The sequence below is a fragment of the Lissotriton vulgaris genome, chromosome 3_2 (assembly GCF_964263255.1).
Source record: "Lissotriton vulgaris chromosome 3_2, aLisVul1.2, whole genome shotgun sequence".
Classification (NCBI taxonomy): Eukaryota; Metazoa; Chordata; class Amphibia; order Caudata; family Salamandridae; genus Lissotriton; species Lissotriton vulgaris.
In genome coordinates, this window is record NC_141690.1 from 181,015,308 (window position 1) to 181,029,235 (window position 13,928).

At 43.4% G+C, this 13,928-nt stretch overlaps 1 protein-coding gene across 2 annotated transcripts in view; it reads right to left on the reverse strand.

Annotated features, from left to right (window-relative positions):
- HTT (huntingtin) overlaps positions 1-13,928 on the reverse strand; it is a 2,178,328-nt gene that overhangs the window by 1,634,811 nt on the left and 529,589 nt on the right. For both annotated transcript variants that reach the window (XM_086964158.1, XM_086964157.1), the window contains one exon: positions 10,625-10,771. In XM_086964158.1, coding sequence (XP_086820284.1) covers positions 10,625-10,771 — 147 coding nt within the window. The remainder of the gene's footprint in view (positions 1-10,624; positions 10,772-13,928) is intronic.

Consider the following 13,928-nt stretch of genomic DNA (forward strand, 5'->3'; position numbering starts at 1 on the left):
GTGTCAATTTAGTCTGCGTTCTACAAAATGAATCCAAATAAAAGTCTATTCTCAGTTCTTCCAACGGCTTTAAAGTACAATCCATCAAAGTGAAAACAAAAAAACGTGTTGCGCTTAAGTTTATTGCGATTTTGATTTTTTTTTTAGACAGACATCTTGTTGCTTTAGTTTAGGTATACAAATACAGCCCATTCTACGGTACTGAAAGTAAGAAGGCTGTAGATCACTATTCAAGTGTCATAATGCCTTCGCTAAACTCGAGCTGACAGAAATGCTAAGGAGAAACCCTCAGAGAAAGGCAATCTTGCTGTACTGGCAAAGAAAATTATGGAAGTTAGACGCTGTTGCGGCTCTGATGGAGTGAATTTAAAACAGGAGCTTCCGCAAGACTCCTAAAAGCACACTTAAATGACAAGCATATCAAGCCTTTATAAACCTCTTTAACAATTCAATGGGCCACCATAAAAGTAAACACGGTTGCATGCAAAGACAATATTTTGGGAGAACATTCTGTAACACTGTAAAAATGCCATAGCTGAGATAAGATCAATGGTGTATAAGATGCGCCCGTTTTGCACGCTGGCTTATAAACATTTCCCGAATGAAGCCTGCCGGCTCCAGCCCTCCTCTGCCTCCGCCTCTCCCGCAGTCAGTCTCCGATGTCAGCCTCTTTAGCAGCGCCGCGCGCCTCTCTGCAGACTCCCCCTGCATTCCAGAGAGGCGCGCTTCGCGATCCAGTCTACCATGCATGTCTGTGGAGAAAAGACCTGGCCGGGCGCACAACGTTATCCTATGGGGAAACGCTGCGCGCAGCCAGGTCTTGTCTCCCTTCGTCGTTCTGACACTGCTGAGACGCAGATTATAGATCTCTGGCGAGAACGCGCTTCGTGCGTTTCTAGCCGAGACCTAAAAAACGTTTCTGGATTTGACAAGTTGAACCCTGAAAAATATGGAAACTTCTTTGCAAAAGTTTTTGAGCTACCCTTTGGAGGTGTAGGACAATGTTCCCATTGGTTAAACATAAATACCTTTTTTAGGTGATGCCTTTTTATGCAAGAAATGATGACCAAAATGGTTGTAACAATAAAGCTGTTCATTGTCTGATAAACCCTCTAAATATTCATGATTTGAGAATGCAGCAGACATTTCTATGTCAGACATAATGTTATTGACAGTCTTGAAGTCCCAATCATCAGAAAAGGTACTAAAGGTAATAAAGTCACTTAATGAAATTTTAAACAAGTGTGGAATTTTCAAAAGTTCCAACGTCCAAAAATGCAATCATCCGTTTTGTCCCGAACTATACCATCTGGTATAGGAACGGCTGTGATGTTCACTGCTGACAAGTCTCTTGCTTCCCGATGGGATGATTTGTGTGGCTGAAGAAGTAATTTCACTCTTTTACTTGCTGTGTCAATTTGAATATATCTTCCATTTATCAGCATACCCATAGTCGGTACCAGAGCTAGCCAAAGTAGAAAGAAATATATTCCCAAAATAACCCATAGATCAATCCAGGGAGAAACCAGATAAGTCTTTTCAGGTGATGAAAAAGGCAGTTGCTTGTTCTTTGAACGTTCTTTGTGCTGGCGTCGTTTCAGGTTTGCTGGGATCCTCAGAAAACGTATCAAAGTTAATGAAATAGCCAGAGGCAGTTTTGTCAATGGTTGGAATTGCATCAGGATTCGTTGAAATCGCTGGAACCAGTTGATCACTTGTTACTTCGATGTAGACAGGTGAATCGGGAAGAACTGTAATTTGGGTCTCAAGAGAAACGAGTTCCAGAGCATTGTTGCTTAGTCCTTCATTTCGCACTGTAGAATCTTCAAAGGTGATGAGTCTCTCAGTTTGAACCTCTTGGATAGTAGCTAGAGGAGTGCGTCTGCTACACTGTCGGAGTCCACTTAGCCTACTGATTAGTATCAGTCACATAGTGTGGTTTGATCAGGTCGATGGACACAAATCTTTTCTCCTTTTTACCAGCAAAGGGCGGCAAAAGTACTGTTCTTGATCCGTGGATTGCTAGGACAGGTACAGGTTGTCTGTAAGAAGGTAGGCTAACAAAAGAGAGAGCAAGGGATCGTGTTCACTCACCAGTGAACGGAGAGTACTCCTGCTCCCCTGTGGAAGGACTAAATAAACAAAGAGAGGAGTACCACCTGTCATGATTCTCATGTTTTGATTCGCGGCGGCCGTCATCTGAGTAACCCGGCCCGCCCCGAACTCTTCTTTATTTAGGTACTTGAGTCGGCTGGAGGCTGGAACTACAACTCCCGGCATGCCTGCACGGGAGAGACGGAAAGCCAGGCGTCACGTACGTCGTAACGCATACCAGGAAGTAAAGCGAGCCGGTTCGACCAGAATCGCTGCCGATAATTCGTTTTGTTCTGGTGGCGCGTCCAGAAGTCCGGTAAGGCCGTTCCGGCATATCCAGCTTTGATTTCATCCTTGTTGTGGTTCAGGATATACGGAATCGTAGAGTCGCTTGTTCATTAGACTTTGTTGATATCTTTCCTATCGGAGGTATCTTTGACTCGCTCTGTGTATCAAAGGAAATCCCATGTTGTTTTGTGGAACTCTGCTAAAAAGGGATTGACAATTTATCGATCCTATTCTTGGCATTTTCTTGCAACTGATTGAACTTCACGAGAGACTGTGGGCTCTGAGGCTAAGAGTCGCGTGGTCTGCTAAACCTCTTTTCTTATGCATCTAATCAACAAAAGGAGTTCATTGGAAGGGCTCTGACGTAAGAGCTATTTGTGGTTTAATTCTCCAGTACTTCACGTGTTGGACTTGTGAGGTGATACACAGTGCATTTCGTACAGACAGTGAACTAATTGTTGTGGTATTCTGTGTTGGGTTTGGTGCAAGGACTTTTGCACCAAACCCTGTGTCTTTGTTACGGTTGTAGCAAAAACCCATTGTCTCAAATCATCACCAGCAGTTTTCAAGGTTTAGACGTATTAACAAACGAAGCTGCCATTCATATTCATAACTGTGTTCCTGTTTATTCGTTATAGGAGAGAACGAACGGGAGGAACTGTCAGTGGGTTTGGTTATTTATTTATTTATTTTTTTAACATTTATTAAGCGCGAACAATTGCCCGCAGGCGTCTCGGCGCTATACTTTTATTACTCTCCTGAATGATCTTATGGAATTTTCAGAGGTCAAATAGCCATGTTAAGCACTAGAACAATGTTTTCAGGTGTGTTCCTAGGTTGATGCGTATTATCTATTCAGAGTCCCGTATGTCAGACCTATGTTAAACCACCCAATTCCTGTTTTCTCATTTCCAGTTATCCAATATCCAGGTTCCATCCCTTGAGCTCTCCTAGTTATAATCCATCGTATTTTTCTTTACAGGTAGGCAGGGGGTAGAATCTAGCCACAACATAGGGGAAATGAAGTGTGGTTTGTTATATGTATTCAAGATTAAGCATTGTGTTTGAATATCTGTTACTTGTCGTTCCAGATCTCCCTCCCAGCTGTTCCCTTCCTTTCCTTCCCGGCTTTCTATCTCTCTATCTTCTTATTATTCCCTCGTGTGACTATCCTGGTAGTCTGTGTATATTACTTCAGACTCCGGGGACGTCATGAGATGGAGCCCATAACATCATAGGTGTAATCCTGAAGAGTCTTGGACCCGAAGCCTGTCACCACCATTAGAGGATCCAAAGAGTTCCTAATGGGGTGGTTGGCTGACAAAAGGAAAGAATTCATCCTTTTGTTAAAAATTCCTCACTCACCAGCCTAGTGGTGACATGCTTCATCATTGGGGTCTATCCTGGTGGCCTAGCGTCACCAGGGTGTGCTGAAAAAGTATAAAAAAAAATTCTTGATGAGAATAAGATATTTAAAGAAATGAAATTGAATGTTTTGACAAAATTTATAAAAACTTTGCGATGATCGCTTTCGGTCACTGGCTTACTTTCATGATCTAGAAGTAAGAGATGTTGGTCAATGAGGGAAATATTGATATAGATATAAATATTATTCTTGAGACCTGGTCGAAATTTTTCAGTAACTTCATACCTAAATTCAAGGCATGTTCTGCCCCGTATTCATTTTGAATCCGTTTCAGGACATCTGGTATTACCGCCATAGACGGAACACCATGTGTTTTAGTATAGCAAAGACTGTACCCCAAGAGGTGCAATCTTCCAGATGTGGTGTGATCCCCATTTGCAAGCAGATCGTTAAGATTCTGTGTTTCTCATAAGGGCTAGTATCAGGAAATACTGCTTCGATTTGAGCAATTTTTTGAGCTATCCAGAATGGAATTTGTTCACGTTTTGTGTGCATTTTACCCATGACTGTGTGTGAATTATGTGGAGTGATTTTTAGCGTATTCCCCTGGTTAGAGGTTTGTTTTGGAATAGCTAATGGTAGGTGGACTGTGAAAGTCTGCATGACATATTGAACTAATTGTAGATTTTGATTAACTCGTTGAGTAAGTAATTCATCATTTGCCATTTCTTTAATGTCAGGATGAGGTGTGTAGCCAGCTAAAATCGGCCATGTTGTTCCTGGTCAACATAGTGGAGCGAGCCTGGTAATGTGATTTAAATGTTTTCGGCCATGTTGTTCCTTATGCACCTAGTGGACCGAGCCTGGTAATGTGATTTAAATGTTTTAGGGCGCCTTTAAACCAAAGAGTATGTTCCTGGTATTGTGAGAGGAATTTCAACATCCTCGAAAGGAATATATTCCTCAGGTGGTTCATCTTCTTTCTAGAAGTGAAACAATTGTGTTGCTGGATATGATTCTGGGAATACTATCCATGAGTAGAATACCTCTGTCTGATAAGATTCATGTGCCTCTATCACAAAAACTGCTCTACCACCTCTTGGTGTTAGGCCATGTTTTATAAGTTTTAGAGTGATGGTTCTCCTTAAATTCGGAGGAATGATTATAGCATTCTCAACGGTTTCATTAAAAACTGTATAATCAAAATCTGTTGCGACCTCGTCGGGTACAGCTCCACCGGTTCTGGTGTTTGTCTCGTTATTAGACATTATTTAATGAAAAATGCAGAGCAAGTTTCAAGGGAACAAAGATAAGGTGCACAATATTTTTGGAACACTGCATCCTTCAACGTTGAACAAACCAAACAGCTAATACATAGGATTTTCGTCCTACTCAGCTTTGGCGGATATTATCCCTACCCACTCCAGACGTCTTATGGAGTATTATGAGTAGAGGGTCTCTTAGAAAAGCACGACTGAGTTACTTCAGTATCTAGAGTTAAATGAGTGCCTTCTCGAACCGTTGGGCGCCATGTAGTGTAGTTCCTATAACCCTTAGAGGCTCTGCATATTGGAATAATATACACTATAGTTTTGACACAGGACTGAGGTCAGTATGTCTCTATTGAGTACATTAAACTTGATTACTTGTGTGTGCCAGCTAGCTCAGAGGTCACTAGAAACTTCTCAAATGAACAAGAAGGGATTAGTCTCTCACAACGGCATAAACATGACAACTTTGTTTCCCTTAGAATCAGAACAGTTCTTCTCAGAATCGTGGAACCAATAGATAACAGTTTCACTCAGTCAATCGTGCATGCTTTGTTTCCACAGAGTTACACAGAAATAGGTAGACGGGCGTTTCAATAAAAAGGTTTTATTGAACAGTCTTATTTCTCGTGCAAGAGATATGAGGTGCTACAATCATAAGACAGAATGTGAAGCATAATATGTACAGCGTTAGCAGTAAGATAAAATAATACTGCAATAGCATGGTTTGTAGCTACGACATATATTCATAAAAATACATACATAAATAACACAGGCTAAAATGTAAATACTCATCTGGTGCTTCTAAATAGTTCTATCCCAGTGTACCTAACCTAAGTTTAGTACGAGGTAAGAAGAATGTGCTGTTTTCTAAAGTATAGCTAGCTATAGTTTAGTTTTGCCAGAGTTGCCAAGAGTCCTTCTAGGCTCTAGTCTGCTCCATATCTTAGAATGAGAGAGGTCGGAATCTCTTTCCGGGTCTCAATCTCTAATACCCTGCAAGAGGAGTCAGAAACACTAGAGTTGGATTCTCTGCGAGGAGGTTGACAGGGTCTGGTCAGTGCGTCAGATGGGGACTCGAATTCCCTCCGAACCTGCAGTGGCGAGCTGTGTAGCAGAGCCTTGAAAGTATGCAGCAGTGACTTGCCATGTTTATACCTTGGCGGTGTTTAGGAATGCCAGTATTGATATGAAAGTCGCGCAGAGGAACGTCATGAATGAACCCCTAAGGAATAGATATTCATGCATAATAAATGAGTTCTTGGAGAAATCAATAATCCAGGCAGGGGAGTCCTAAAGGTTTAAGAGTCTACTTTTCCAAGAACTCATTGTGACGTGGATAGACGGATGTAGGTGACCATGCCTGTATTTGGGTAGCATGGGAAAGCCTAAATAAGGGTTGGATTTCTATGCCTAAATAAGGGCAATGTGATTTATGCCTATATAAGGACATGAATCAGGAAACCTATATTAGGTATCTAAATTGACACACAACAATGTGGAGCCCAGATTCAGCTGGAATCCAGAGGCCTCAGATTTCCACCTCTCCCAGATGGCTGCCAGACACATCTGTCACTACTGTCAGATCTGGTTGGGAAAGGGAGAGGGGTCTGCTGCTGACCCAATTGCAGTCGGTTAACCACTGCTGCAGGTCTTTTGTAGTGCCCTTCGTGATCTGGACCATGCAGGAGACATGCTACTGAAGCTGTGCAAACTGGAACTTCAAATCCCACTGCAGAGCCTGCATATGCCAGAAGGCATGTGTCACAAGCAGGATGCAGGAGACAATGGGGCACAGCAGCCTCAGAGCGCGTCTCACCAAAACCTAGGGGAGAGGCTGAAACATCAGTATCATAGCCTGAATATCCTGTACTCGCCGTTAGGGAGAATAAGCCAGAAACTGAAGTGTCTAGAACAGCTCTGATGAAAGGGAGAATGTGAGAAGGGTTCAGGTGTGACCTCGGCAGATTGATAGTTAACCGTAGTTTGGAGGTAAAAAATGACTGCCTGGGACGAAACCGCCTCCGACATCCAGTGGTCGAGATAGTGGAAGACTGGAAAACCTGATAGCAGATGAGCTGCAACCACCACCATCACCTTGGTTAACATTATAGTGGTGCTGGTAAGGCCAAAGGGGTGCACAGTGAACTGAAAGTGCTTGTGGCCTTCTATGAACCACAGGTAACGTCTGTGGGAAGGGAGGATGAGAATGTGGAAGTAGACGTCCTGCAAATCCAACGCTATCATTCAGTCTCCCAGGTCCAGGGCAGACAGGACTTGAGCAAGTGTGAGCATTTTCAATTTCTTTTTTTTCAGGAAGAACTAGAGAGGGTGCAGGTCTCTGATAGGACAGAGGTCTCCGTCCTTCTTGGGCACCAGAAAGTAGTGGGAATAGAGGCAAGACCTACTTCTGATGCCAGCACCCTCTCTATGGTTCCCTTGGCAGTGTAAGGAGATGTAGTTTTTTGTCAGCTGTGGCATGGGTGGAAAGGTAGTTTCAAAGGGGAGTAACCCCTTCGGACAATCTGGAGAACTCAGTATTATGATGTTATTGCTCTATACTGGTGCAACTGATGGTGTATCCTGCCTCCCACTGGGTACCCATGATGGTCGGAGGGAAACTAAAGAAGCGTGGTGGCTGTGGCTGCCAAGACAGCGGTGAACTGGCCTGACTTCCAGCTTCCTGTCCCACAGGATCTGTGTGTTCCACAGGGTCTGTGGGTTCTGCCTCCTTGGCCACGCAGGGACTGGGAAGCCTATACAGCGTGCTGGATGGGTGGGTAGATATGCAATTGGAAGCCCTTTCTCTAGCCACGAAAGGAGCAAAAGGCGGTCTGGGGCTGGTGAGGGGCCATGGAAAGGGACTAAGACATGGCCGTAACTCAGCTGTCCTTTAAGCGCTCTAGTATTGAGTCTGCCTTATCTCCAAAGAGACAGGAGTCATCAAAGGCCAAGTCCTGAAGCGAGGCCTAGACATCCTCTGAAAAACCAGTGGTTCTCAACCAGGCAAGGCGCCTAAGGGTCACTGGCGCAGAAACAGTTTTGCCCAGTGAGTATGTCGTGTCCAGCCACATCGTATGGCAAAGTTACCGGAGTCCCTCCAGTCAGCAATAGCTTGGGAAAGTATGGCTCGGGCCTCTTCAGAGACCATAGGCAGCACCTGCATAACTGTGTCACACAGCAAGAGGTCCAAAGGGCATGCAGTGTTCACAAAACGTAGTGCCAGGCTGGAGGAAGACATCATCATCTTCTCAAAGGTATCCAGCCTCTGATTCCCTATCCAGTGGAGTGGTAGGGAATGCGCCAGGATTTAGTTTGGAAGTGGAGGCTTAAACCACCAAGTTCTATAGGGGGGCGTGTTGGGTGAGGAAGTTGGGCTCCAATGGGGCAGGGATAAGGTGGCTGGCAACTCTCCTATCCTTCGCAGGACTTGGACCAGCCCCCGAATACGACGTCCGTGAGGGCATAATTTGAAAGAGAGAAGCAGTTCAGACGGACTGACTCCCGGCTGAAGCACTTCCATCAGACGCAGACGGAGTCGGGGATAAAAATGGGTCGGCGGCGCCAATGGGTATGAGGGACATCAGCAGTGGGACCAGAGCCAGGAAGGTCGAGGTGGCTTGACTGACTTCGGTCTGGATCCATCCATCGACTGATGGGGCCCGACTGGCGCTGGGGGCAAACCCACAGGTGAAAAACCAGTAGTGGCCCCTCCTGACCCCTGCGGTGCCTGAGAGCGTGTCAGCAGGATTGGCCACCCAAATATGAGGTGCATGGCCTCATAAAACTTATGGGGTCCGGTGAGGGTCAATCCGGCTACAGGAAACTCGGGGAGGAGCAAAGACAGCCCAGGCTCAACCATGGAGCCAGTCGTTGAATTTGGAAGTTCCCTTGTCTCGGACGACCCCAACGGACATGGCAAAGTTGAAGACCTGTTCGATTCCTTGTTTTTCTACTTTTTGTGGGACTTACCCAAACGTCCAGACGACTTCTATAGCAGCGATGAATGATGGCTCGCGACCAATCCCAGAACTGTCCTCTTGCCCGATCGAGAGTGTGATATGTTGAGCGGCAAGAAGCTTAAGGGACCACTCCCTGAAGGTCTTGGAGTGCATGGCGCAGCAATGGACGCATGTCTTGGCATCGTGGTCACACTCAAGACACCTGAGGCAGATGAGGTGTTGGTTTGTCACTGACATTTGCAGGGGACAGGAGCCACATGACTTAAAACCAGCCTTCCATGTTGACGTCCCTGGTACACCAAGAGGCAATGTCTCTAAAATCTTCCACAAACGCTCGAAAAAGGTCAGTCAAAAAATGACTGGTAGTAGCTCTTCTCTGGATCTGCACTGACTGGCGCGGATAGAACTAAAGTCAGCGAACTGGGGTGGCACCTATGAAGGCACCGTGCACGTCTCTTCTCACATGGATGACGCCACGTGAAGCCGAACAACGCCACCAACTGGCATGCAGGGGCTCTGCTCAAAATAATTTCCAGATCCAGTCTGTCGCATGGGGATAATTCGAAAGTAAGTAATCTGCGGCTATTCGTCTCTATAAGATAAGCGTGGGTTTACGGGTTTCAGCAGGATCAACGAAAGCAGGGTAGAATGGGGCATACATAATATCACGTCAGGCTTTTTTTCACATTACGTTTACTGCTCTTCAAGTTCACCTTTGTTTCAAGTGAGTCCTGTTGCAGACAGGGACCCAGTTTCTTGTTTTTTCACTAAGTGGTGGTTTTCAGATTTTGCAATTAATTAAGTGACCGCTTATCTTCAGTGAGGATGTTACATTTAAAGTGGTGGTAGAGGTCTGTACACTTCACATATTTATGGTGTTCTTTCGGTGGCGTTGCAACTATTTAAGTTGATTTTCAATTTCTCATTTCACTTTTGACCTTTACAATAAGCTCATATATAGGAATTATGTTTTACTGGTTCTGTCTATTTTGTTTGTAAATAGAACTGCCCGTCTAGATTGATTATAAGAGAGTGTTTTTTGAGCTATCTAGCGTGCAATTTTGAAATATATTGTCACAAGAAGTTGATATAATGTTTTGTTTCTTACAGTGCCCCTGAAGAAGGGAACACCCCGAAATGCATTGGGCCTTTATTTCAAATTGTGTTCTTTCATCATTTCGCTTTTTACAGTTTTGATTTAATTCATATGATTGATTGAGTTTTATTGTCTTTATAATCACCACACAATAACGTTGATGTATTTGATTTCCTATTATTGTGTATAAATTCATTGGTTTCCAGTATCAGTAACATAAATGTATAGCTTGAAGAAATACAAGATTATTTTCTGAAAAGATTCTCATGAGTGATTACTAGGACAAGCAACAATGGATTAATTGTTTCTAATGGCAATACTTTAAACAAGTAGTGCGTTTGGTACACTAGTGGAGTTTCCACCATAGGTTGAGCATACATAATATTTCCATATTTCATTAGTATGTTCAGAATAGTGCCAAAAAGGTAAAACATAGCAGCGAACCAGTGATAATTAACTTGGCCGGCAGGCTATATAAAATTTAAACAAATGCACAATTAACTTTTTATGTTAATGTAAAGGCAGCAAAAATAAGAATCATTGAACCTACCTGGTGATAGTGCTAACTGCAAAGAGAGATGGAGGTTGGGTTTCATGCATGAGGAGTTTTAAGTAGACACTGCTCTGGTCTCGTGCAACTGCTACTACTGGATCAGCCTGTCCTTGGTCACAATTAAAAAAAAGCTTTGGAATAAGTCTAAAAATAAAACACGGAAATTGAAAATTGGTCACAAGTTGCTTATTGCAAAGCAAATACATATGCATAACACATCTCCACAGAGGTTAACCTCACCCATGACATTCTAACCAGCTCTCTCCACATACAGCACTAGTGATCTTTTATCAACTTCACACCAATGTGAGATAAACACCAAAGTAGTAGTGAGGAATGCCATCCCATATTTGTAAAACATTGTGGAACCTTATACAGTAAAGAGCAACCAACAGAAATGTTCGAAATCTAATGGAGGTATTGCTGCTAACTAAATGAACAATCCACTAAAGTTCAACCTACAGACAAGAGTGATTCATTTTCACAACAGTCACCTAGGGCACTATATATCTCGCTTATAAGCAGCCCACCACAACAGTGAGGATGGAGGACAACTAAAATGGCTCATATAAACTGCTCCTACAGCTGGGCTTTAATCTTCGGAGTCCATGTTTGTGATTAAAAAAATGTTAACATAATATTATATTGTATTACCGTAGATCTTAAGCAATGAATCAAATGAGACTAAACTGTTTAGTTTCTCAGTGACATGCTCCTTTAAGCCCTGAGAAACTAAGGCAGTGATCTATTTGTTACTGGTATACCAACTTGGAGTTGTGTTTTATAGGAAGTATGTGAACCATTGTGCAGTTTCTCCTACATCAAAGAAAGACGATATTTAGTACTAAAGTATGAGACCTGAAAGGCCAATAAGATGAGAGCACACATGGCTCTTCGTGATCGAGATAATACATCATTTATTTGAGAAGGTTCTCTACTTATGTGGGAAGGTCTCAGAGAGGAAGCCTTTGAAGGGGGTGCTCTGTTCCAGAAAGGCTGAAAATTGGATCCTCTCTACATGTTATAGGATAGGGAACTCAAGAGATGAATCAGTAATTGCTAAGTTATCTTTCCCAATAATTCTAAGATGAGATTTATTTGATCACTTTTCAATTTTAGCTACGTAATTAGGTCTCTCACTTCTCAGCCTGGACGGACTTAGTTTGCATGCAGAATTACACAAGGCTTGCCTTGGACACAGACTCTAGGCCTAATAACTTTGTGCACTGTAACAACTATAACCGAAGCAACACAGGTGCTCTGTAAAGACACAGGTATGGTGCATTTCTTTCATTCCAAAAGGAGTTCTTATTTTCTATGACTAACGGGAAGCCGGTGGGGCCCTACCCATAACAGAGTACAACATGCTTTTCAGCTCCATTTCCGGTTATTGACCATCCAGGTGAGGACCCACAGAGACACATGTTAGGGAGGAAAGATAAACTTTCCCAAGACGCACCACAAAATGTTTAGGATCTAAGACCAGATCTAGTCAAGTAATAAGCAAAACTTAATAAAACCAGTCTGTTATTAAAATGTCTCACCACCTGTTCTTATCGGGACACAGTGGTCTTTGACTAAACCCTACATCATGTCACTTACCACATAACTGTGCTACATATTTGCACTGACCTCTCCATTGCCTATACATGCGTTTACCTCATGTATTATAATATTGAATTTGTGAATTAAATTTGTTTCATTCTTTTTCTAGCCCCGTGCCGTTGTCGGCATCATTCACTATGCCTGAGAAACACATTGTTGTTATTGTCTGTATAGTTAATTTTATTTCTATTGGACAATCATTTAGTGAAATCAATGTTTCAGGTACATTGTAGGTTGAAGTTCCATTTCAAATAGTTTAGCCCCGTTTTTGCTTTCAAATTTAAATACAGGACCATAATTTCCAATTCTAGCACAGGTGAGCATAGGTTTTGTTGCAGAAGCAATTCTTTCAGTACTAGTGGTGGGTTATGTCAGCATTAATAAATTGATGGACTATGTCTTCAAACTCCTTCCGAGTGAGTACAAATTTGAATATCGCAGTAGGGAGTGTACCATCTGAGAACCCGAGGGTTTACACAGATTAAAATGCACATGTCTAATGTTTCATCAACCTGTAAATATGTTTAAAACTGAGCTTACGATTTTTGAGATGTGTCTACAGGAATCATAAGCCTTGGCTCGATTAAGAATTGACAATACTACACAATGCTATGTCAGAATATATTATCTAATTTCTTGGAAGAAAAAATGGGTTGGAACTTCACAGGGCTGTAAGAAAGGTTTAGGTGATAGGCAATACGGCCTAGACCCAGAACGAGGCTCCAGTTCAAGACTTGCCACCAGGTACGAATGTCATGAGTGACAAATAAAAATAAGTCTTTTGCTGCTCATCTAGCATTGAAATCATCTAGTGTGTCTTTTCTAAATAAGTGTCACAACTCTGCAAGAGTTTGTTAATCAAGTATGAATCATAGAGAAAACTCAGAAAAAACAGGTCATTCAGCGTAAAAAGAGAAGGACAACAGGGGAGTGCTCAGGGATTCTCTGCAGAGTGCTAAAGAATTTTTCTGTATTGAAAACCAGCAATATGAGATGCGTCACTCTGTGGAATTTAGGCCCCACAACTGCAGTAGGGTTCTCTGTTAATTAGTTTTTGTTGTTGTAGAGATCATTTTCAAAATTTTATCAGAACCAGGGAGATTCCATGATGGACAGCTCAAGAGCACACAAGGAAACAGAAGTATTACAGTTCTATCAATCAATTGATGTGGTTCCCACCAAAATAGTTATGATGTATATAACGGTCACACATAGTTAAATCAACTCTGCACATAGCCACTAATCCAGGGGGCGTGGTTTGGCCAGCTGCAAGATGGCCGCACTCTGAGTGGGCTCTGCCGGCCAAGCGAGATAATCCGGAATAATCCTGCAGACATCACACCTCTCTGAGTGCCTCTCAACATTAATCGGTTCCCTGTTAACGCCCTGCTCCTACATGGCCGGTTCCGGTGTCTCTGCGTGCCTCCTTGGTGAAGCTGTCCATCTCGTGAGTGAGGCCCCCGTGCTGGTGATCAAATGTGCATCCGTAGGACCCGCTGCTGCCTGGCGGAGATTTTGCTGTGTACGCTGGGCCAGGGCGGCAAAGATCGGCCCGCCTTCTCCTGTGAGCTGCGCCGTTGCCCTGGGGTGTGCCTGCGGGGGTGGGGGCCGACTGCTGTGAGGCCTGGTGGTGCGAAGCTGCTGCCCAGCGCGGGCCTGGTTGTTTTGGTCCCTGCGCGGCCTGCGGCACTGCTGG